General features: G+C 36.5%; 5 protein-coding genes across 14 annotated transcripts in view; 2 read left to right on the top strand and 3 right to left on the bottom strand.

Moving 5' to 3' along the window:
• nt5dc3 (5'-nucleotidase domain containing 3) overlaps positions 1-99 on the bottom strand; it is a 12032-nt gene extending 11933 nt beyond the window's left edge. The window contains exon 1 of the mRNA XM_027136026.2: positions 1-99. This exon is cut by the window's left edge and continues 306 nt beyond it. The gene's annotated coding sequence lies outside the window, so the exon portion shown is untranslated.
• A 482-nt stretch (positions 100-581) lies between these two features.
• c17h12orf73 (chromosome 17 C12orf73 homolog) lies at positions 582-2216 on the bottom strand. 3 transcript variants are annotated; one of them, XM_027136028.2, is made up of 4 exons: positions 1933-2216; positions 1737-1765; positions 912-1045; positions 582-818 (listed from the first exon to the last, which is right to left on the bottom strand). In XM_027136028.2, the coding sequence occupies exons 3-4, from the start codon at positions 1017-1019 to the stop codon at positions 729-731; spliced, it is 198 nt and encodes a 65-aa protein (XP_026991829.1). In that variant the 5' UTR covers positions 1020-1045; positions 1737-1765; positions 1933-2216; the 3' UTR covers positions 582-728. The 3 variants fall into 3 exon arrangements, with proteins under 3 accessions (XP_026991829.1, XP_026991828.1, XP_026991830.1); XM_027136027.2 differs by lacking the exon at positions 1737-1765 and having other exon boundaries at positions 1933-2208; XM_027136029.2 differs by lacking the exons at positions 1737-1765; positions 1933-2216 and adding an exon at positions 1170-1684.
• A 594-nt stretch (positions 2217-2810) lies between these two features.
• On the top strand, positions 2811-10997 carry tdg.2 (thymine DNA glycosylase, tandem duplicate 2). 3 transcript variants are annotated; one of them, XM_027135082.2, is made up of 11 exons: positions 2811-2964; positions 3311-3384; positions 5501-5676; positions 6349-6542; positions 6631-6700; positions 6791-6926; positions 7827-7909; positions 7990-8084; positions 8172-8343; positions 8446-8556; positions 9940-10997. In XM_027135082.2, exons 2-11 carry the CDS (start codon positions 3329-3331, stop codon positions 10059-10061), a joined length of 1215 nt encoding a protein of 404 aa, XP_026990883.1. In that variant the 5' UTR covers positions 2811-2964; positions 3311-3328; the 3' UTR covers positions 10062-10997. The 3 variants fall into 3 exon arrangements, with proteins under 3 accessions (XP_026990883.1, XP_026990882.1, XP_047658074.1); XM_027135081.2 differs by having other exon boundaries at positions 2813-2964; positions 3260-3384; XM_047802118.1 differs by lacking the exon at positions 2811-2964 and having other exon boundaries at positions 2996-3384.
• Positions 10998-11567: 570 nt separating this feature from the next.
• On the top strand, positions 11568-18837 carry tdg.1 (thymine DNA glycosylase, tandem duplicate 1). 2 transcript variants are annotated; one of them, XM_027135993.2, is made up of 11 exons: positions 11568-11721; positions 12257-12330; positions 13690-13859; positions 14397-14638; positions 14883-14952; positions 15099-15234; positions 16082-16164; positions 16262-16356; positions 16441-16612; positions 16703-16834; positions 17607-18837. In XM_027135993.2, exons 2-11 carry the CDS (start codon positions 12272-12274, stop codon positions 17738-17740), a joined length of 1293 nt encoding a protein of 430 aa, XP_026991794.1. In that variant the 5' UTR covers positions 11568-11721; positions 12257-12271; the 3' UTR covers positions 17741-18837. The 2 variants fall into 2 exon arrangements, with proteins under 2 accessions (XP_026991794.1, XP_026991795.1); XM_027135994.2 differs by lacking the exon at positions 12257-12330 and having other exon boundaries at positions 11571-11721.
• On the bottom strand, positions 18578-22887 carry LOC113636090 (patatin-like phospholipase domain-containing protein 2). Of its 5 annotated transcripts, none has more exons than XM_047802119.1 (9): positions 22482-22887; positions 21379-21611; positions 21187-21252; positions 20897-21022; positions 19881-19941; positions 19685-19804; positions 19472-19595; positions 19281-19355; positions 18578-19087 (listed from the first exon to the last, which is right to left on the bottom strand). In XM_047802119.1, exons 1-8 carry the CDS (start codon positions 22693-22695, stop codon positions 19283-19285), a joined length of 1017 nt encoding a protein of 338 aa, XP_047658075.1. In that variant the 5' UTR covers positions 22696-22887; the 3' UTR covers positions 18578-19087; positions 19281-19282. The 5 variants fall into 5 exon arrangements, with proteins under 5 accessions (XP_047658075.1, XP_026991796.2, XP_047658076.1 ...); XM_027135995.2 differs by having other exon boundaries at positions 20813-21022; positions 22482-22885; XM_047802120.1 differs by having other exon boundaries at positions 19685-19765; positions 22482-22885.
• Between the last annotated feature and the right edge of the window lie 30 nt (positions 22888-22917).

The raw sequence follows: 22917 nt of genomic DNA, 5'->3' as shown, positions 1-22917 counted from the left end.
CTACATGAGAGTGAAGCTAACCTGACTCCCGGGTTGCCAGGTATCTTTATTTACACCACAAATCCTCCTTCTCCTAAAATAAAAACTCCACTAGCTCATAACGGAAGTTCCGGTTTTGCGTACAAAACCGAATTTCACTATAAAAGTCTTCTTAAAAAGTATAAAAGTCATTGTAAATTACATATACATATTTTGCTGTTCAAATGAGTCCACGTCTTTAAAAGTCCTCCTTAAAAAAATAATTTTCATTAGAATTAACTACGGCATAACAACTTTTAATATTCACGTCTCTATTAGACTGATCATAGACTGGTTGTTGGTAGCAGATGTATGTATGCAGAGGTGTGATTATTTCAGAAGCTGCTGATCTCCTGGGGTCTTTATACACAACAGTCTCTAGAATTTATACAGAAATGTGAAGAAAAAACAAAACAAAACAACAACTGAATGACGGTTCTGTGGGACGAAACGCCTTGTCGATCAGAGAGGTCCAGCTGTCAGCTTAAAATTCTCACATTTAAAGTGTTCACATTTAATTTATTATCTTTGGGAACTGTAAAAACAGGAATCAACACAATAGATTTTATTGATTATATAAAAATACAAATAACTTTATTCTTCCTTCCTATGGAATTTCACAAAATATTACAAGGTCATGTCACTGTAACATGTTTATATCGTTATGTTCAGTTTATACATATCTACACACTTCTGTGTGGAAACTGACATTAGTGTTTCTCAGAAGCCGTCTGTTGTGTCTTCAATCCAAGAAGCTCTGTCTGCAGTTCTCCAGGCCTCGGAGGAATCTCTGGGATGCTCTATAAAAGAAGAACTGCTTTTAGATCAACTTATCAATAAATAAAATTGTCCTTTATATACAGAAAAGTAACAGTAATATCCTTAATATTTACCAAATCAGGGCGATAATACCGATGGACAACTTCAGCACCAGCAAACATGGACAACACACTGGCCACGAGCATTTTCGTGTATCTTGGCCAAGACACGCCGGCGGGCATCTTTGTACCAGCAGAGGTTTCTGTAACTGGACAATATAAAAAAAAGAATAATTCCCTGAAATATCAATTATGCTTTTACTGTATTATAAAGTTTAGATTTTTAAAAATTAATGCCTACATGTACAACAGGAATACAATAATCCACTTTACCTCTTTTTTGAGGCTACACAGTCAAACATCATGATAGTTTTTACATTATATGAAATCTGCATGTAGTATTGTTAGGAATTTAAAGTGTGTCAGATCATTTGGTCCTGTACATCAATTAGAGTCGACTCTTTCAGCTTACACACGGTTCCACTGCCATTTTTCCCCAACCAAACCACCTTCACAATATTTCCAATAATATTTATGTTCTAAACTCTACATAAAATTATTGAATAAACATTGAAATGTTTCTATAATGAACAGAATAACTAATATGTATGAAATCACTGTTAGATCACAAAGGCACTAATACAGTAAACATTGTTTATACTCATGTTTCAATTAAAGCGTTTTGGTTAAATAAATACACAGCAAGAGTAACAGCATTGCCTATGTCTACGAAAAAGAATCAATCAATCGATCGACTCATATAAGCGAGTCGATTCTCAACATTCAGTTAAAAAACTGATTCAAAGAACCGAATCGTTTGTGACTGAATCATCATTAATTCGGTTCAGCGCTTTCTTCCTTTTTTATACGGTCTTTATTTATATCACGTAAGCTACTTACATGAACAACAAAGTCTGTTTATTAGTATTCTGGATATGGAGAGATAAAAAAAATAATTACATAAGGTGACATTGACAAGTAACAGCTAAGGATAGTTATAAATAATATCAATATAAATAAATAATTTAACATAAGCATGTTTTATTGCACTAATAATGTTATCTTTATATACCAAGATTCAAAATATTACACAAACCTCTGACAATTTATTTATATTAATTTCAGCAATTGAATATGGAGTCTGCTACACTTCTTCTTCTTCTTCGGATTGAATCCACATTGTGCCCCGTGTTACTGCGCCACCTACCGGTCTGGAATAAAGGCACAACCGCTCAACACTAGATTTTCTCTATTTGCTGAATCTTTATCACATTCACCATGTTTATCCCTTAAAGATAAACAGTGTTGTGTTAATCCTCAGTCCTGTGATTCCCACTTTCGGAGATTCTGTGACAGCTATCACCAATATATCAAGTTTTTCAGAAACGTACTGCTGCGTGTGAATCATTTTTTTGTCCTAAATCGCACACCGTCTTCCTTTAAGCCAATGAATTCATTCGTACAAATTGGTCGAAGCCTTACAATGGTTTCTAGGTGTTAACTTTCAATAGAAAATAAGTGTATTTTCTATTGAAAGTTAACACCTAGATAAAATATTTGAATAAAATATAGAGTAGACCGAATAAGGAGTATGTATACTTCAATACAATTGTAGATGTTATTGTTTTTCCTTTTTTATTATTATTATTTAAATATATATTTTTAATGATTTAATAATATTTTTAAGTATTCACGCAGGTTATGACATATTTGTAAAATAAACGGTCAGTTAAATGAGCTAGTTTCCAGGCATCATTTCACGATTTAGCGCGTTAAAGACTTTTATTTTCAAATCTGTTCACACCGGCTTTGTGTTTTTGTTGCAGTGTTACTGATGTAGTGAACATTTTCCTTCAATATATATATAAAAAGATTTAATGATTTAATAATTTTTTTAAGTATTCACGCAGGTTATGACATATTTGTAAAATAACTGTTCGGTTAAATGAGCTAGTTTCCAGGCGTGATGTCATGATTTTGCGCTTTAAAGACTTTTATTTTGAAATGGGTTCACACCGGCTTTGTGTTTTTGTTGCAGTGTTACTGATGTAGTGAACATTTTCTTTCAATATTTAAAAGATATATAATTATTAACATCAAAAGGGGTTTTCGTTAATTAATCTGTCAGGTGAGTGTGTCTTGGTTTCCTTTTGATTTTGTCTCGAGTCTGTTTGTATAAAACATGAAGCTTGTCGCTTTGATTGTGTGGCTAATAGCGTTAGCATCGTTCCTACTTCCGGTGCACAAATAATAGATTATTAGGAGGTGAAACATCTCTATCTGGTTTGGAAGCGTTGTTTCTGAGATTATATCTCAGTCGCTAAAATTATTTGTGTTTCATGAATAAAAACATTTCCTAGGATTCTGTGCTGACTTTTTTATTTTTCGTGTCTGTTATGAAATGCCACTTGAACATGGCACAGAAAAGCTGGAGACTTGGCAGTAACATGTACATAAATATGAATCTATTAAAGTAAAGCCAGCTGTTAAAGATGGAGGAAAAGCAGTTTGAGTCTCAGAGGCAGCACGTGGACTCATATCAGCACTGGTGAGTAAAAAAAACAACATGAGAATTAAATGCTGTGTTCACTAGTGAGTAAAAAACATGAGAATTAAATGCTGTGTTCACTAGTGAGTAAAAAACATGAGAATTAAATGCTGTGTTCACTAGTGAGTAAAAAACATGAGAATTAAATGCTGTGTTCACTAGTGAGTAAAAAACATGAGAATTAAATGCACTGTTCACTAGTGAGTAAAAAAACATGAGAATTAAATGCTGTGTTCATTAGTGAGTAAAAAAAACATGAGAATTAAATGCTGTGTTCAGTAGTGAGTAAAAAACATGAGAATTAAATGCTGTGTTCAGTAGTGAGTAAAAAACATGAGAATTAAATGCTGTGTTCAGTAGTGAGTAAAAAAAACATGAGAATTAAATGCTGTGTTCAGTAGTGAGTAAAAAAACATGAGAATTAAATGCTGTGTTTACTAGTGAGTAAAAAACAACATGAGAATTAAATGCTGTGTTCACTAGTGAGTAAAAACATGAGAATTAAATGCTGTGTTCACTAGTGAGTAAAAACATGAGAATTAAATGCTGTGTTCACTAGTGAGTAAAAACATGAGAATTAAATGCACTGTTCACTAGTGAGTAAAAAAACATGAGAATTAAATGCTGTGTTCATTAGTGAGTAAAAAAAACATGAGAATTAAATGCTGTGTTCAGTAGTGAGTAAAAAACATGAGAATTAAATGCTGTGTTCAGTAGTGAGTAAAAAACATGAGAATTAAATGCTGTGTTCAGTAGTGAGTAAAAAAAACATGAGAATTAAATGCTGTGTTCAGTAGTGAGTAAAAAAACATGAGAATTAAATGCTGTGTTCACTAGTGAGTAAAAAACAACATGAGAATTAAATGCTGTGTTCACTAGTGAGTAAAAACATGAGAATTAAATGCTGTGTTCAGTAGTGAGTAAAAAACATGAGAATTAAATGCTGTGTTCACTAGTGAGTAAAAAACAACATGAGAGTTCACTACAGATGATGAGACTCAGTGTCCATGTTCCTCAGTCATGGCTTGAAATAAATTTGTTTTGATGTTTGTTTGTTTTGATTTTGGTTAACAGTTTTATGTTATACGATGTCTTCATATCCATACAGATAGTGTTTAAGGTACCTGATGCAGCAGTGCTTTAGTGAATAATTTTACCAGCCTGAAGTTGATTATTTTCTAATAACATTTCCAGTATTTAGCAGATGCCTTTATATCCAGAGCGACTTACATTATCTCATTTTTTTTAATACAACTGAGCAATTGAGGGTTAAGGACCCTGCTCAGGGTCCCAACGGTGGCAGCTCAGTGGACCTGGGATCAAACTCACAACCTTCCGATTAGTAGCCCAACACCTTAACCACTAGGCTACCACATGCCTCCAATAACAATAACACAATAACAACACAATTAACATCCCAAAACCTCCCAATATGACTTCTTTTTTTACTGTTTATACTACTCACATACGGTTGCCAGAGCTAAAAGATTTTTTTTTTAATTTCAAAAATGAATGACCCTGTGTCATTTTGATCAATTTTATACTTATATATATAGTTTACTTGCGTTTAATATCCTTGTCATAGCTCTCGCATTTCCCTCAAAAGCCTGACTGTTATTTTGTTAATGAAACATAAACGAAACAATTTTTGATGAAGATTTTGTCAGAAAACCTTTGACTGCTTTAAAAGCGCTTATAACACATATTTTAAAAATTCTCTTGACATAGAGAGTTTGGAGTAAGTTGTTACAATGGGAATGATGCAACGATCAAATATTCAAAATCTTTGCCTTGTATATGGCACTAATGCCAGTGCTGCTGTTATGGAATATGAATCAACAACTTAGCTTTGAGAATTCAGCAGTGCTTTGGTATAAACGCAGATAGAACATTTAGATCGATTTTATGATTTATTACTACATTCTTGAATAATTGCAGAATTACACACACTTCTGCCTTTTAAAATGGACGAGATGGAGTTCACACTGTTTGTGTAACCGCATCGATCATGATGAATCATCACTGTGTGTGTGTGTGTGATTGATTGATTGATTGTTAGCTTTATTAATAATTCCCCCTCTTCACATTTATCTCTTATTTTTTTTGCTCATTCCAGGTATGAAGCAGCACATCAGCATTTTCAGCCAGAACCAGTTCCTCAGTACCACCAGATGGTTAACGCTTTTCAATACCAGCAGGATGTTCAAGAGTATACTGACCTGAATGAATTATCAGACTATAGAGAGCCAGCTGAAATCAGTCAGCTTCATCAGCTGCCTGTCCAGCCTCCAGGTACTGACCGTCTCACAGCCCTGTCATACACACAGATTTACACTCTGAGGAGCAGAGCCATAAAATAAAAAAGAGCACCTTTCATGTGAGTGCGCCTATAGGGCACTGCATCCTGTTTAGCTGCATGTGGCGGAGCCTAGAGTACATTGCATCTCATTATCTCACATGTAGAAAGGGTTGGTGAGCACAACAAGAATAGACCAATTACAGGGTACTGAATCTCATATTCTTGTATGTAGGGGAACCTGTAAGGCACAGCATCTTGTTTTCCTGAATGCTGGGGATCCAAATGGGCACCATATTTTTTTCTAACATTTAGGGGAGTTTACCGCATCTAGACCACAAAAGGGCACCACATCTCATTCATCGCTGTAACGGCACCCTGGAGGGCACTTAAAATTTTCTGACATATAGTGGCACTCTATAAGCATTTAAACACTTTTTAGTAGCTATTAGGATACTTTTTTTTTTTAAGGCAGTTTATTGTGTGGCACATATCAGTGAATTACTAGAGTCAATGCTGTGTGCTTAGTGACGCAACCAAGCATTTGGTGTAAGGACTAAAGCTTCAGGTCCAGCCTTTTACTCTGGAAAATATCTGAGACAATGAACCTAAAGCATTCCCTTTTCTTGGAGAATTAAAATCATTCTACATTCACATTTTCTTTATAGCTCTTCCTTTAACACCCGAGAAAGGGAAGAAGCGTGGACGACCACCCAAGCAAGGGAAAAACGACCAAACCGACGCTGAAGTCATTGTGAAAAAAGCCAAACGAACTCTGGACAGGTTTAACGGCATGTCCGTAGAAGAGGTCATGGCCAAAAAACTGCCTGACGTTATCACCTACAACCTGGACATTTTGATAGTGAGTGTGTGCTGGACTGTGTAGTGCTGTGTATTGGGTATCGTTTCTTCTGGATCATTATATGTCACCATGTACACTCCTTTTGCAGATCGGTATCAACCCCGGGTTGTTGTCAGCCTATAAAGGACGACATTACCCAAATCCAGGAAACCATTTTTGTAGGTATTTTTCTTGTTCTTATAAAGATCCATGTCTTATTTTAAACTTAACCTTTCTAATTAACTAGTTATTGCGTTATTGTCCTATAGGGAAGTGCCTGTTCTTATCAGGGCTCACAGAGGAGCAACTGAACTACATGCATGATCAGACTCTTCCAGAAAAATACGGCATCGGCTTTACTAATATGGTAGAGAGGACTACACCTGGGAGCAAAGACCTCTCAAAGTAAGACAGAAATCTCAACTGTTGGTCTGTTCTCAGTTCTGATTTATCCAAAACGTCTTGATACTTTTCCAGCTTTAAGGCAAATAAAAGATTTCCAGATTTACAGCCAATGGAGAAAAAGAAAGTACACGCATTTCATTTCTATATTTTTATTTATCACAGCTAAAATAACAATACTGTGGCATTCACCAACTTCTACAACCCAACACATAACCTCAAGTAACAACTAAAAATACAACACGTAGTCAGTTTCTTCCCCAAAAAGGAAACCAATGCTCAGAAGTAGGAATAAATAAGTTCTCTAATTCAGTAACATGTAGAACCAAACCATGTAGGAACAAATCTATGAGAAATTTATGTCTTGCTGTCCTTTAATGTGCTTGTACTAATATGTGATCATTTCTGTAGTAACAGCTTAATTACTGGACTTGTATGCTGGGCAATTCACATAACCAAATATATGAATCATTTTGTAGATAACAGATTTAATAAGAATAAAAAAAAACAAGAGCAACATAAATGTTTGCTGTAAGGAGATGTTTATTCAGGGAAGGATTCTCCAGTGTTTGTGCTTTATAACAGTCAAGACTTTGTAAACTCTCATTAACGCAATCTGTGTTTTCTGTTTTATTAACTTCATGAGAGAAGGAAAAAAAAAGGGTAATGACTTGGAGTATTGTTGTGATTGTATTAAAAAGAAATTAAACACTTCAGGACATGCTTATAGGAAAATAGTGAGCTTCGTGGTTGTAAGTTTGTCTCCACTTTGCAGTGATTATGGACATTCTAATTATAACAATCTACATTATGGGTGGTGGAAGAGAGCATATAAGAATTAATGTCAGTAAAAAAAATAAAACCATTCGTGTTTTTTTTTTGTTTTGTTTTGTTTTTTCCAAGCAAAGAGATTCGAGAAGGAGGCAAACAACTTCTGGAAAAGCTTCAGAAATACAAGCCACGAATCGCAGCCTTCAATGGGAAATGTAATGTCAGCTGTACTGTAAACTATTTCCTTAAACATTACTCTATTTATTACAATCTAAAAAAAAAAATTTCATTTCAGGTATTTATGAAACATTCTGTAAGGAGATTTTTGGTGTGAAAGCCAAAAACCTGGAATTTGGTCTGCAGCCCTACAGAGTTCCAGAGACAGAAACGGTACGACGTTCAGCCAGTGGTTGTTGGTATCTCTCCTTTTATTAAATATCTTATTGATATTTGATTGATTGATTGATTTTTTAACAGGTTTGTTACTTGATGCCATCATCCAGTCCACGCTGTGCTCAGTTCCCTCGAGCTCAGGACAAAGTTCATTTCTATATTAAGCTGAAGGAACTCCGGGACCAGCTGAAGGGTGTGATTCAGAGCCAGGAGATCCAGGAGACACAGTACACGTTCGACGTAGTCATGGCCAAAGGTAACTTGGGATCACTTGGGATAACTAGGAAACTGTTTTAAAGGAGTTCTCCTTAGAACATCTTAACCTTGGTGAAGCATATTCTCATTTTCTTCTTTACAGAGGATGCCAAAAAAATGGCTATCAAAGAAGAGCAGCATGACCCCGGCTATGAGGAGGGCTCCACTAGTGTGACCCAGCAGACGTGCAGCTTCTCTCATGCTAATGAACCAGGTGATTAACAGCCGTTTACTGCCTCGATTCATTCTGGACACAGGACAACCAAAGATCACAAATTATATTATATTACAATTAAATTATATTATATTAGATATATTTGACAGCTGATTAAATCTGAAAGTCAGAAACTCAAACCAGTATTAAAGGTGGGGTGTATGATGTTTGAAAGCCAATGTTGACATTTGAAATCACCAAAACAAACACGCCCCTAACCCAAATGGGTGTCACCCCTGTTTTGATAGCTCTGCCTACACATACATATGTAACCCAGGCAACTATTATGGCAGAACCTGCTGGGGCAGCTGGCATAGGGGATATTTTTTATCAGTAAATCAACTCCATGAGTAATACTATGGTAATATAAATGTGTTTTTGTAGTACTGTGTGTTGTACCGTGAAAGGTTTAGCTCCGTTTCACGCGGAAGACGACGTTCAACACCTAGAACCCGAGGCAGAGGTAACGGCTGGTCTCCGCCATGTCAATGTTTCAGTCGCTTTCTGCTGATGTCAGACATGCGCACTGAAAACTCTCTCCACCGCATATTGACAAGACACGCCCCTTTCTGCTCATTGGCTACACGTTTGTTTTGTTAGTCGGCCCGACTCTGAAGCATTTTTCAAACATCGTGCACCATGCAAAACCTTTTCATAATAATAATTATTTAAATACTGAAAAATATTAATTACAGCAATAGCCAGCATTCCGGGGTAAGCCGTTACAGCAGTGACATTTTTTGTACCAGTAAAATGTGATGGTTTTTAAAAAAGACCAGCACTTCTTTGAGCTCGGCATCAAACGCAAACCAGTTGTACAATTATAGGATGAGTATCGATTGGAATGAAGGTTGCTTGCTTTCTTTCAAACAGCATGCACAGATACACAATTTCACAGTGCTCAATGCTTGCAAACAGAATAATATTAGATCTATTAGTTTATTCTTAACTAACTATGACGTCGTCACAAACCGGTCCTACTTACGGTTGCCGTAACTAGCGATTCACCGAAGTTGTCATCACCAAGTATTTGCAAAATTTACTTTTCTCAACGTTAGACACACCCACATCCAGTCGCTAGCTGTTACTGACGCTAATATTGCCAGAAGTCGCATATAGTTGCAAATTATTTCCAGTTGCGTTGCTGTGTGAATGTAATGATGTGATTGTATATGGGTGTAATGCAGTCAGAGTTGCATTTATACAAAAATGTTGTGCCAGTTCGACTCTGTTACCTCACTCCGTGTGCACACAACAAAAGATCATTAGAATCTAAAAAATGAACAACCAACCAGTGTTATGTCTACATACTACTAATATTCACCTACACACATGTTATAGTTACATCATTATTATAGATGTGTTTGACTCTTGGTGTTACAGGCGCTGAACATTCTGCAGCTATGGGACAGGTCGAGTCCAACCAGTGGACGATGCAGCCGTTCACAGACCAGATCCCAGACATTAGGTACTCCAGCAACACTGAGACATCACAATATTTTTGATGCATTTTTCTGAAGCAAGTGCCTTCTCAGCTCTTCTGAACTGAAAGGAAAATCGATTTAAAGCATTTTTATAAGTTACCTGACTTTCCAGTCATGTATTTCTATTTATTGTGATTAGTAGAATGTGTAGCTCATGTACTCCAAAGCCAGTGTTTTTTTTTATCTTTATTTTTGTCGGTATTTTATGAACCTGTGTATGCAGCAGTGATGTATTTTACTTGTAAATAGCAGCATTCTGTAAAACTAAGCTGCATATTTTTTTTCTACTGTGATGACACAGTACTCAAGACTGTAGTTTAATTAATTTCCTTTTTATTTTTTAAACTATACACACAACTTTTCAGCAATGCTATGTTTTTACCAGGTTCAAAATGTTTACTATGCTGAGGTCATGCATGATGCATGAGTTAGACTTCTTGCACAATATTTCACACTAAATCATACTCGTCGGTGCTTTATTTATGATTTGTGACCTCAACTGAAGGGTATTTTATACCTTTGCACTGTGTGATCATGGAATTTTGCACAAACCGTGTAAAAAAGAATTCGCAAACTAAAATTCAGATGTACAACTTCACGCAAGAACACCAGGAAACTACAAAAGCCTGCAGTGCTGTGGTCTTCTAGGACCGATGTTTAACAAGACAGGTTCCACCGCTCTGTCGGCCGATCCGTTATTATGTACTGGTTGTGTATAATGACACGGTTACAAATTTACAGGAGAATTTGTTGCAAATGCTCTTGTAAAATGTTTCCATGGTGTTTTGAATGTTCATCAAGTTTTCACTGTACATATTTTTTGTATTTATGGTGTAATTTTGTACTGTGTCCTTTTTTCTTTTTCTTTTTTTAAACAATTGTGTTTTAATAAAATGAATAATATTCACCACCCAGTCACAGCTGGACTGTTCAAAATAAAAAAAAATCTGAACCAGCCTTTATGGGTGTTTTGTGTTACTCAGTATTTATTTGAACATAATAATTGGGCACTTTAGGAAACGAATTGTGAAGTTTATTTATTACCTTTTTTTTTTTGAGATTTGTTTTTTATATCAGACATGCAATTCTATGACCATGCTCTTTAGTAGCAAACTAAAACAATATCTTAAACAATATATCTGTAAACATACAAAGCAATATTGTGATTAAAATAAAATACATTAAAAATTATCGAGCACTTTTACTTCTATACATATTTGTGCTTGACATTGTTTAGAATACAGGCTGGTAGCTTTATTATGACAAGTGTAAGACAGGAAGCTGCTTATTTTTTTCTAACCAATAGCAATCGGGCTTTGAAACATTTAAACGTTTAATAAATGGGCAGCGTAAGAAAGGGGGGTTGAGTAAGCGGGTCTAAAGAAAGTATTATATCAAACGAGAAAGAAGTGCAAAAATAGATGTATGACATTATTATTTATAATATTATGAAATATAAGTGAGATATTTAATATGTCGTTTTAAATAAAAAAAAATTATTAAAACCGAATTCACGAATTCCCTCCCCCTTTTATTCTTCACTTGGTTCATTCCAGTGCCGGAATGACTCGTTGCTGAAGAACGACTCAGTTGGTCTTTGTTGCCTTCAGCTGAATTTGTTTTTCGTAGAAAAAAACGTATTTTAACGGATTATTGTCGTTCTTTGTTCATATTAATAACGGTATGTATGACTTAATTTCCGGTTGGGCTACATATTTTAATAATAAGTACAAGTTGACATCATGATATTTGAAACGAGATAGCTAGCTAGCTAGCTAACCACTGACACCCATTCATACAGCTAGCTAAGTGTCTGTTAGCAAATCCAACTAATATCTATCGTTTGTTGTGTCTCTGTTGGCCTGACAGAGATATTAAATAAATTAAATTGTATTTGTGATATTTACTAACCAACTATCTATCTTAACTAGTGAGATATTTGCATTGTTTACCATAAGAGCAAGCAGGCCCTGTTTTTCTTACTGTTTACTTACATTTGAATATTTTTATATTTCTGTTCCGATGTTAGCTTGCTATCTATCTCAATTGTCATGTATTCGATAAATATAAATATCTTGTTGATCATTAGCATATTAGCTACATTATGGCACCTGCTAATGAGAACCGACTGGTTAGAAACATTCTCCATGATCTAACTAGTTACCACTTAGTAATACCATTTTAAAGATAAATAAATATGAATGTTGGTTTATCAGTAAGTCCCCGTAAAGATGGATGAAAGAAGTTACGGATCTTTGCCTCATGTGCCCTCGGATTATGTTCAGCATTGGTGAGTTTCCCTGCTTTGTCATCAAATGGCGCCAGGATTGAATTTTCATTTGTTGCCATCTGCGTTTCATTAGCATGCTGATGGAGCACTGTGCAGATACTAAACTTACCTTGAATGTTACTAACCAGCCTATTTAAAAATGGCAAAAATATAATAATTCAGTCAATTATCTGTAACTTTACTAATAATCAATCAATCAATAAATAAATGAATGAATGGGTTTGTGCTTACAGTTTTATAGCATAGTTGTATCTTTGACAAAACACCCATAGAGTATAAACATGATCAGTGTTTATCAGTGTTACCAAATCCTTACTGAGGAAAGTAGCTAAAAAAAAAAAAAAAAGTGGCCAGAAGACTAATACACTAATATGCATATTATTTTATTCATCCTGATCATTTGCATGTCAAAATGACAAATTATGGTTCATGAGAAAAATAATTCCATTAGAATATAATGAAAGAAGAATTTTTTTTTGTAGGATAAAAATGCAGATTATAGTTTATTTATTTATTAACACGGTATATAGCACCACAGACTATTGTTAACAAAATTCTATATTTTCTTTTATGATCTATTGTTATTATTGTTATTGCTATTATCCATGGCTATCAACAGACAAACAGAAGCCCTAACCGTGACTATATGTGAAAGGTTAGTAGTCAGGAAGTTAGTGTAGGAACAATGGTGATCAATGATTGGTCATTAGGGACAATGGTGATCAGTGATTGGTCATTAGGAACAATGGCGATCAGTGATTGGTCATTAGGAACAATGGTGATCAGTGATTGGTCATTAGGAACATTGGTGATCAGTGATTGGTCATTAGGAACATTGGTGATCAGTGATTGGTCATTAGGAACATTGGTGATCAGTGATTGGTCATTAGGAACAATGGTGATCAGTGATTGGTTATTAGGAAAAATGGCGATCACAAATACAGTACAATCAGGATTTACACGTATAACATTTGGCAAACACTCCTTCTTATAATAAATTACAATGGTGCCATGAAGTCTCTGAGTTAATATATCCTTATCATGGCTGACTTTGTCAGGAACTAAGAATACTTTTAATTTTAAAAAGATAGTCAGGGTGGGAGCAAAGTCTGAAATACACATGCAACAAAAAAATTGTTTTAATTTTTTAATTACAAAGTCAAAGGACTACAGAGGAAGAGAGCTGAACTCAAATTAACAAGTGCTCAAGTCACAAGATTCGTCATTAGGGTCTTTTTGGACAGTACATTCTTATATCTAATTGAAGTTCAAGGATAATGGTTACATAAACTGTTTTCTATGCTCAGCGCTTTATAAACACAACGTATTTAACTATTGATTTCATTTGCATTTGTCTAGGGTTCAGTCAGCACAGCAGCATCTCCAAGCCCTCCACGCACAATATTCTCATATGGCTAACGGTAATGTTGCACACTTCATGGAAGGACACGGAGAAGAACCTGGAATGATGGAAATGCCTGTTCAGATGCCGCATTCTGCAGCACTGGAGCCTGGCCCTCCCCAGAAAGGTACACTCTAAATGATTATACCAGTACACCGAGTGTCTTGACTCAATTTATGCCACAGTGCTGATGGATGCTTGCTTCTGATTGGTCAGAAGGTGTTGATATAGTAACAACCTACACAGGGACTTGTAGAGTGGGTGCACCAAATAATAAACAGATTAACAAACCATGTTGTTTATTTGACAAAGAAAACTGAATAATTCTTATATGGTGAAATTTTCCCTAATGGGACATATAAGTTTTGCTTATGGACGGAGTCTCCCGTGTCAGAGTTTTGCAGTAATCAGAGGTAAAGCCGCTTCTTTGTGATTTCCATTACAGAATGAAAGGCTTTGCACTTTCCTAGGGAAAATTGATGAGCTGCATTTTTTTTGGTCTTATCATCTTAGAAGTAGACTTATGATGGACAGATGTTTATAGCTGCTGTTATGCTTCTTTAATAAATAAAAATAGTCAGTGTTCAGATGATGGTGGGACAGCTGTGTGCAGGGCTTGTTCTGTGCAAATTTGAGCAAATGCTTTCTTTGTTTAAACCCAAAGCTCCCACTAAAGGAAAGCGGGGCAGACCTGCAAGCAAAGAGCCTAAAGCAAAACCAGGCCCCAAGCCAAAGAAGGCCAAGGCGGTAAAAGAGGGCCAACCAGCTGAAGGAACCCAGGAGAAGATTGATGAGTCCTTCAAGAAAGTTAAAAGGAAAATCGATCGCTTCAAGGGCATGTCCGAGGAGGAAGTCATGAAAAGGACTCTGCCAGACATCCTTACAGAAAACCTGGACTATGTCATTGTAAGTAAATGTGCGTGTGTGTGCATGTGTGCGTGCGTGTGTGTGCATGTGTGCGTGCGTGTGTGTGCATGTGTGCGTGCGTGTGCATGTGTGCGTGCGTGCGTGTGCATGTGTGCGTGCGTGCGTGCATGTACATGTGTGCGTGCGTGTACATGTGTGCGTGCGTGTTATTGCATGTACATGTGAGTGTCAGTCTGGTTGATTTTGTCTGATTATCTTGTTTGTCTATGTTTTCTCCATAAAGGTTGGAATCAATCCAGGTCTGATGGCTGCCTACATTGGACGATGGTTCCCTGGACCCGGGAACCATTTTTGTAAGTTGCAGTATTGTTTCACATTAAAGTGGTTCAATCTTTTCTGCCAATACCTCTTTTACTTCTGTCGGTATGTTATTAGCTATGATATACTTGTTAATCATTGCTCGTTCATCATTCTGTTGGTTTGCTCTTGTTTCCTCAAGGGAAGTGCCTGTTCCTATCCGGATTCACTGACCAGCTGCTGAACCACATGCACGATCAGTCTCTCCCTGAGAAATACGGCATTGGCTTCACTAACATGGTGGCGAGAGCAACACCAGGAAGCAAAGATCTCTCAAGGTATTACCAATGCTCAAGTGTCATTAAACACACAATTAACACATCTATTAATATAATACAGATCATTATCTACATCTGCACACGCGCCACAGTGCTAGACCAGGTCTTTGTGATTAGATCAAGTCTTAACTCTCCTATACTACTAACAAATAGCCTCATTATTGCCTATATATGCTTATATATATATATATATATATATATATATATATATATATATATATATATATATATATATATAGTGTGTGTGTGTCTTGATCAGTTTTGTGACTATAGCACTGAGATATCATGATCTTTTTTTTTCTATTAAAATATTCAATTGAAACTCAAGCTGGCGTGATAAATATTGGTGCTTAATTTTATAAATTGTAAAACATGAAAGTTCTTTTTTCAGCATTTTTAAAATATGTATTTAATTTTAAATGTTGTGTAAAATACAACAGTAATGTGTATTACCACCAAATATTTATCTATCTATCTATCTATCTATCTATCTATCTATCTATCTATCTATCTATCTATCTATCTATCTATCTATCTATTTATTTATTTATTTTAATAAATGCAACACTCTGTATTGCTGGCAGTTTGTGAGCAAAATTATATCATGACACAAGTCGTGTGTTGTACAAATAGCCCACACTTTAAATGTTTGCCCGGTCTTCTGAGGGTTTGCTACTGACTCCAAGGGGCTACAAAGGCAATTAGAAAGAAATTTGTTTACCGCCTGATTTGTGCATGTAGACATTTCTTGTTAGCAGATTCCTTAGTACACAGATTTGAACTTGAATGATTTAAAACCTGGTCCATTACGGTTTCTTTTCAACTTGGGTTTTCCTTTCTGTTGCAGTAAAGAGCTTCGAGAAGGTGGCAAGATTTTAGTGGAGAAGATTAAAAAGTTCAAACCTCTCATAGTTGTTTTCAATGGGAAATGTAAGTATGTACAGAGTGGATGTAGTGCTTGAAAAGTATGTCATTCTGAACACAATGTCATGTTGTCATCCTAACGCTACCATTCTGTTTTCTGAAGGTATATATGAAATGTTCTGTAGAGAGATATTTGGCAAAAAGCCCAAATCTCTGGAATTTGGCGTACAGCCACTCAAGATTCCTGACTCAGACACGGTAGGACACGAGTAGCCTAGAAATGTAATCAGATGCATTGTAATTGATCTGATGTAACAGCTGTACACCTCTGTGTGCCTTTAGGCGCTGTATCTGATGCCCTCCTCGAGTGCCCGCTGTGCCCAGTTCCCTCGAGCTCAGGACAAAGTGCACTTCTATATCAAACTCCGAGAACTCCGAGACCAACTGAAGGGTGTGGCCAAACCCAAGGAAGTCGAGGAAATCAATTACTCATTCGATCTTGGCTTGGCTAAAGGTACAGACTTTTTCTCTCTTTTTTTTTTCTTTTTCTTTTTTTTTCTTCCCTCATCATTCCACGATATTCTATAAACCCTGTTTTCTGCAGAGGATGCTAAGAGAATGGCCATTAAGGAGGAGAATTATGATCCTGGCTATGAGGCTGCATATGGAGGTGCATACGGGGAACCAGGAACCGAGGAAGCCAACGGCCACTGTGCCTTTACTTCTGGAGAAGCAGGTTAATTACTATTTTTGTTACCTGATGATGTTTGACTTTTTTCTCATTTAATCTACTAAACCAAAGCCTTCAAAAAAAATGATTACATCTAGTTTGCCACCATGTAAGAGTTAAGTGACTGACATTTATCGTTTGACCCCCTTGCATTGGTGATATGGGAGACACCTGAAAACTATATATTTTTTCCTCTTACTGTTAATTTTCTTTTTAAAAAAATGCATGAACTTTTTTATATCAATAAAAGAAGAAGACTTTGTCACACACACCACAGCACAGTGAAATTTTTTGCAGGGTCAGTCATGAAACAGCACCCTGTGCGCAGAGAGGGTTAAGGGCCTTGCTCAGGGGCACAACAGCGGTAGATCCGTAGTGCTGCAGATTGAGCTCCTGACCTTCTGATCAGTAACTCAGAGCCCTAAGCATTGCGCTAGGGCTTCTCATATATATGATGCACCTGTTAACGTTATGACCTCACGGCTTCAGGGTCCTCTGCACAGCCCTGAGCTTTAGTTACTGGCAGAGTTTTTCATGTTGTAGCCGTGGTCTCATGCGTATTTTGTTCTTTTTTCGAACACCCATTCTTCAGCATAGACTTTGGTTAAAGCATAAAATGACTATTTGATTTCATATAATACATTTGATACGTTTAGTATGGCGTGTGATCACTCTGGGGACCTTTCTGCCTGCTCAGTTATCAATGTTGGCACCTTTGGAATGGCAAAAAAACATTGCAGTATACGACTTGCTATTGATTTGTTTGTCTGCATTTTAGAAGCAGCAGCGAAGGAGCCCAGGAATCAGAATGCAGTGGGGCAGATTCCAGACGGAAAGTGGATGACCAACTCCTTCGCCGATCAGATTCCTGAGATCGGCAGCTCCTCACAAGCCCAAGCAGAGGCTGTATGAGCCGGACTTTCATCTCTGTAAGGAACTTGACTCCTGTGTTCATCCACAGATCTTGTGCAGTGCCTCTCACTAGCTTCTCCCAGTTCAGGAGCAATCTCAATCCGTGCACTGACTTTTTATCTTGATGATTTGTTTAAAATCTGTTACATTCGACCAGTAATAAGACCGTTATATTTGCTGTGTGTGTAAGTCACTCGGCGACGAGTACAGCGCGGTGAGTATCATTTGAAGCAGAGACGGCTACTTCAGCAACTCGCACAAGTCACCCGCTGCTCTCAATAACTCTAAACTGTAACCTCAGTTCTTCAACTGAAGACTCATATCATTGAAATGCTCTTCATCTCAGAAGAGATGCATCCGAATTCTTTTTTTAATTTCTTTGCCATGAATTTAAAGTAGACATTTTAGAAAGTAGTATTTCTATGGAACTAAGCTTTTTTTATTTGTTTTTATTTTTTCCCCCCATATATACCGTGTCCAAAACATTTTTGTTTTTGCTTAGTGTATAAGCACTGATGCAATTTTTTTATGTAATATCAGGGACTGATACTTGACTTATAAGATTGAACAGTATGTAATTAAATATAAAAAAAAAAAAAAAGGTTTTTTTGATCTGAAAAAATATCGGCAGAATTTTCTATGCCTGGAAGCCATTTACATACCGTAGGTCAGCATGGAATACTAAGGATTATGAATCTCCCCATTTTATATAAAATGATGGTGTAATAGGACAAGTTAGCATAGGTGAAATGATTTAAATCTCTTGTAATAAGAGCAAAGACACCACCGTTAATCCCACAAGGTGTGTTTCTAGAAGAGCTTACAGATACAATCATGTGACTGCTGGTGGTGTTTATTGGTATTTGTGGAGTAGTTGTCTCCTGTGACATGAATTTACAAAGTCAAGATGGTCACGCCGCCTTCTCAAGTACTGTAACACACCATTTTTATGACGCATGGTACTGTGTGAAATTTGAAAAGCTTTGATTTACTGTGCTTTTACTGTTTATATAAAACCCTCTTGGTGCTATTTTGTTGCTCTTATTGTACACATGATTACATTTTTCCTCTATTAAAATTTTATCGTGCTCAACTTATTCAGGTGTAATATGTATCTTCAGCACAATTAGTTCTTTATTTCTCATTGCAATTACATTACTAAGGACAAAAACACTTCAGAAGAAGAAGAAGGTGGGTGCACATTTGTAAATATTTCCTTTTTCTGCTTTGCTGCCTAGTATACATTTGTGCTTTGTGTAAATTTTTACTGTTACCCCGATCCAAAAAAACGAATCAGGAGCAGACGTAGACATGATAGTGGACTGTCGATGATCTGGTCAGTTATACCTAAGGATAGAGAGTTGAAACCATCAATGCTGTTATAAAAAAAAAAGTCATTAAAAAATAATAAAAAGCAGGAAAAATAGCAAGCGCTTAATCTGGAGTAGCCATTTTACAAGAGTTTGACAAATGGATGATTTTCTGAATTTCTCTGCCGGGTCAGTTCCTAAAGGACATGTGGATTATGAAGTGTAAAAACCTTTAACTGGACAGTTTCATCCATCTGTATCTCCGCAGAAGGTCAGATGCCATCTCCACCATCCAGCTAGCGAGTCTGAGTTATCGATAGACGTTAATAAAGCATTTATAGAAATATCTTATATTTAAGAGCTTTTATTACAAATGTTTCTATAACGGACATCTTCCAGCTGATCGAATTAGTCATTTTACCTCAGAAGAATGAAGCCGACGACCTCTAAAGGCAAAATGCACACCATCAGTATGGATGTGAGCAACTTCAATGCAAACAGTTCACGCTTCCTTCCATGTTTCTTTGTACTAGCATCAGAAAAGACTGGAGGACAGAAAAAAGTCATATTTTCGCTAATAGACTATACAGACGATTTCTTTTTCTTGTCAGTAAACAACTCACGGTTGAGATACCTTTCTGGACGGGCACAGGCAGCAGGTTTTTGTCCAATACAGAGCTCTTTCCTCTCGTTGATCGGTTCAGTTTGTGATTTGCTATAAATTCAGTGATAAATGAATCATGTTCTAAGAGATCTGAAATCAGACAGATTATTGTGTTTCACTAAGCACAAAATGAGCATCTATTATATATAAATATAATCTTTCCCACCGTTTTCTTTCAGATACACGAGCGCATCTTTGTATCCATTGTTACAGATCTCTGCCATAACCTGAGACAAGAACAAGCAGTCACTCGAAACTGAAACAACATAAAGGAAAACTTCACAAATTGAAATATTTGTAAGTTGCAATGGTGAAAAAATTCTGAGATATCTCACAGCAGAGACGTTCTTAGCTAGGTAGCTATCCCTAAGATATTAAGTTGTGATGGTGGTTTTATATTTACTAGAAACTTTTATCCAGAGTGACATATTTATACAACTGAGGTTTAAGGCCCTTGCTCTGAGACCCAGCCATGGTGGCTTGGTTGACCTGGGATTCAAACTCACAACCTTCCAACTATTAGACCAATACCTTAATCACTAGGCTACCACATCCCCTGATTTTATCGGACCCTGATGTATGTGAGTAGGGTGCACAGATGAAGCGGTGTGACGTTTAAATCCTAAAGCACTGCTGCATTGCTGTCTTTCGCCAGAGATAGAGTAAAAGCCAACTGGCACTAGTGTTAGCAAGTTGACTCACAGCATTTTGGGTAGGAAACCAGTAAAGAAAGTGAAAATCTATATATTTATCCATTTTCTGTAGAGTTTATCATACACAGCATCACGAAATTGTTTTTAGTGTGTGAATGGGTGTGTGCACTTGTGCCATGCGATGGGTTGGCACACCATCCAGGAGCCAGGATGGTGTGCCAACCCATCGCATGGCACAAGTGCACACACCCATTCACACACTAAAAACAATTTCGTCATTCAGCCTAAAAAGCATGTCTTTGGTCTGGGGAGAAAACCCCTGAAGCACAGTGAGAACATGCATTCTTCAAACACACACAGGGGGAAGCAGGAACCGAACCATCAACCCTGTAAGTACAAGACGAATGTGCTGTGAGTAAACTAAATTGAAACGTTTATTTTTTACCTCAGGTTCTGGTGGGAAAAACGCTTGGATTACACGGTGCACATTAGCCAAGTTGACATTAATGCTCATATTGCAATGTCTCACTTCCTGGCAGTAGACTGGGTTGTCATCTGGACAGATGTCACTTTCACCAGAGAAAGGTGAGACAGTGATGGTATTCTTCAGACTGGAATATGGAGTGCTATCACTCAAAGCACCATCTACATAGTGCTGAAAATGGAAAGCATCACTGACTGGAAGGTATTTCATAGTTTGGTGAACATGTAAAGGTTAAGGTAGATCAACGTTCATTACAAATATAGTAATAGCAATTATAATATACAGCTCTGGTAATGAATTAGGCCGATAAAATAAGTTTTTTGTTTAGTACTTACAGTGCCATGATAGCAAGGTGGCACCACTCCACAGTAAACAGGGAAAAAACAGCTACAAAATAAAGCCTGGACAAAACAATAATGTAAAAAATCTTAAAGTTTAACTGCGCTGTGGCATTTCTTTGGCAATTAATATTCCTACTTGTAATGTAACTGTCCTGCTCATCCTTTTCAGATGAGAGTTATGTTCACCTGGATGAGATCATCTCTGCTGGTGAACTCAGACACCAGCACGTTCTTCCCATCTGAAAGCCGTGTGAGCGACACAAACAGTTTCCCACTGGCAAGAAGGTGAGCATTATCAGGCAGGTCTCGGATCATCAGCTGCCTGGTTAACTTCAGCAGGTTAAAGGAGGGATGCATGGAACTCAACATGCCTTTTCGAGCCTCTTTGGCTATTGCCATCAGATTTTCACAGCACTTTGCTTTAAAAAAACACAACAAGCCAATGTATTCACAGGTTTGTACGGTTATTTTGTGGGTTACTGTTTAACATGACAGACATTAAATCATTAACTAAAAGTGTCAACAAGGACTCTGATGAAATCGGAAATATTATATCATCAACCGTTCTGGAGTTTTTACACTTTCTGTGTTTTTCTGTAAAAATGTTTGTTCATGGTTCAAAGACCATGAAAAACACAATAAAGGTCACATTCTCTAATGGACTAAAATACACCGCCGTGTTAATTATTCAAATTAAAATGGTGCTTCAAGAATTCATTAAGGGTTTGTTACATTAAGGAATCTTCCAAAAAACATTTTTCTTGAAAGCTTTTCTGATAAGGAAAAACTCTCTGGTGAAATTTTGATGAAATCTTAAACTTTCCAGATGAAGAACAACTAAAGAACCTTAAATATGTCCAAAAAATTTTAAAATGAAATAAAAAAATTCAAATTCACAAAAGAATTTTTTTTTTTAATTTAGATAAATGTCTAAGATCGAAGAAAACTAGAAAATCGGCTTTGCGTTTTTAATACTTTAAGAGGGGACTGTATTCATGTACTAAATGTTCTTCTAACATTATTTTATTTTTATCATTATAGTTGTTGTTTTTCCATTCTATAAACTCTATTAACTGCTGTGTTGAATCTTAAGAGATCATGGCTTTCTCAAACCATCAACCCTGCTCACATCCATTATGATGTTTTATAGAACATTAATCAGAGCTCTTGACTTGTATCTATCTGCATGATTGGCTGATAATTGCATGAATAGCTTTTCCTATTAATGTTTCTGGTAAGAGTGTGTCTGTAAACCTGATATGCAGTATATATTTGATGTTATCTCTTACCTGGTGACATTTGGCACACTATCATAGCTGCTATCAGCGCTCCTGATGAAGCACCGCAAATTCTTCTGGTACTTTTAATTAGGTGTTGAGCCCGTTCCAACAGACAACTGTACACTCCAAAATAATAAATTCCCAAAAACCCGCATCCAGCAAAGGAAATATTCCACTCTGTATCTTGAGTAAGCATGTTCCTCAAGCATGCTTCTCTCAGCATGTCGCTTTGAATGAGGAGGAAGTTCAAGGCAGTTCATGTTATCTTCAATAACACTTATGCAACAGAGTCACAGTCTAACTGCTGACTTTGAACCTGACATAATATTAAATCATCAAATTTAGCTTGTTTATTTCTTCTTCTACTTCTTCTTAAAGTGTTGCTGTATGATGTTGCTGCATGATCCTTTTACACTTACAAGTGAAAAAAGATACCAGTCCATGA

Source organism: Tachysurus fulvidraco, chromosome 17 (assembly GCF_022655615.1).
Source record: "Tachysurus fulvidraco isolate hzauxx_2018 chromosome 17, HZAU_PFXX_2.0, whole genome shotgun sequence".
Lineage (NCBI taxonomy): Eukaryota > Metazoa > Chordata > Actinopteri > Siluriformes > Bagridae > Tachysurus > Tachysurus fulvidraco.
Note: the sequence above shows the minus strand (reverse complement) of the source record. Positions and strands in the feature narration are given on the sequence as shown.

What these genes read in the sequence shown, in the direction of transcription:
- LOC113636090 (XM_027135995.2), bottom strand. Translation starts at nt 22,695, where the DNA reads ATGCTGAGAGAAGCATGCTTGAGGAACATGCTTACTCAAGATACAGAG. An exon ending in GCAGAGATGATCTCATCCAG is followed by an intron (nt 21,253 to 21,378) that starts GTGAACATAACT and finishes TGTTTTGTCCAG; the next exon opens with GCTTTATTTTGTAGCTGTTT. An exon ending in TTTTCCCACCAGAACCTGAG is followed by an intron (nt 19,942 to 20,812) that starts GTAAAAAATAAA and finishes TTCTTGTCTCAG; the next exon opens with GTTATGGCAGAGATCTGTAA.
- c17h12orf73 (XM_027136028.2), bottom strand. Translation starts at nt 1,019, where the DNA reads ATGCCCGCCGGCGTGTCTTGGCCAAGATACACGAAAATGCTCGTGGCC. An exon ending in GGTATTATCGCCCTGATTTG is followed by an intron (nt 819 to 911) that starts GTAAATATTAAG and finishes CTTCTTTTATAG; the next exon opens with AGCATCCCAGAGATTCCTCC.
- tdg.2 (XM_027135082.2), top strand. Translation starts at nt 3,329, where the DNA reads ATGGAGGAAAAGCAGTTTGAGTCTCAGAGGCAGCACGTGGACTCATAT. An exon ending in GCTGCCTGTCCAGCCTCCAG is followed by an intron (nt 5,677 to 6,348) that starts GTACTGACCGTC and finishes TTTTCTTTATAG; the next exon opens with CTCTTCCTTTAACACCCGAG. An exon ending in ACAACCTGGACATTTTGATA is followed by an intron (nt 6,543 to 6,630) that starts GTGAGTGTGTGC and finishes CTCCTTTTGCAG; the next exon opens with ATCGGTATCAACCCCGGGTT.
- tdg.1 (XM_027135993.2), top strand. Translation starts at nt 12,272, where the DNA reads ATGGATGAAAGAAGTTACGGATCTTTGCCTCATGTGCCCTCGGATTAT. An exon ending in AGATTCCTGACTCAGACACG is followed by an intron (nt 16,357 to 16,440) that starts GTAGGACACGAG and finishes GTGTGCCTTTAG; the next exon opens with GCGCTGTATCTGATGCCCTC. An exon ending in CTTTACTTCTGGAGAAGCAG is followed by an intron (nt 16,835 to 17,606) that starts GTTAATTACTAT and finishes TCTGCATTTTAG; the next exon opens with AAGCAGCAGCGAAGGAGCCC.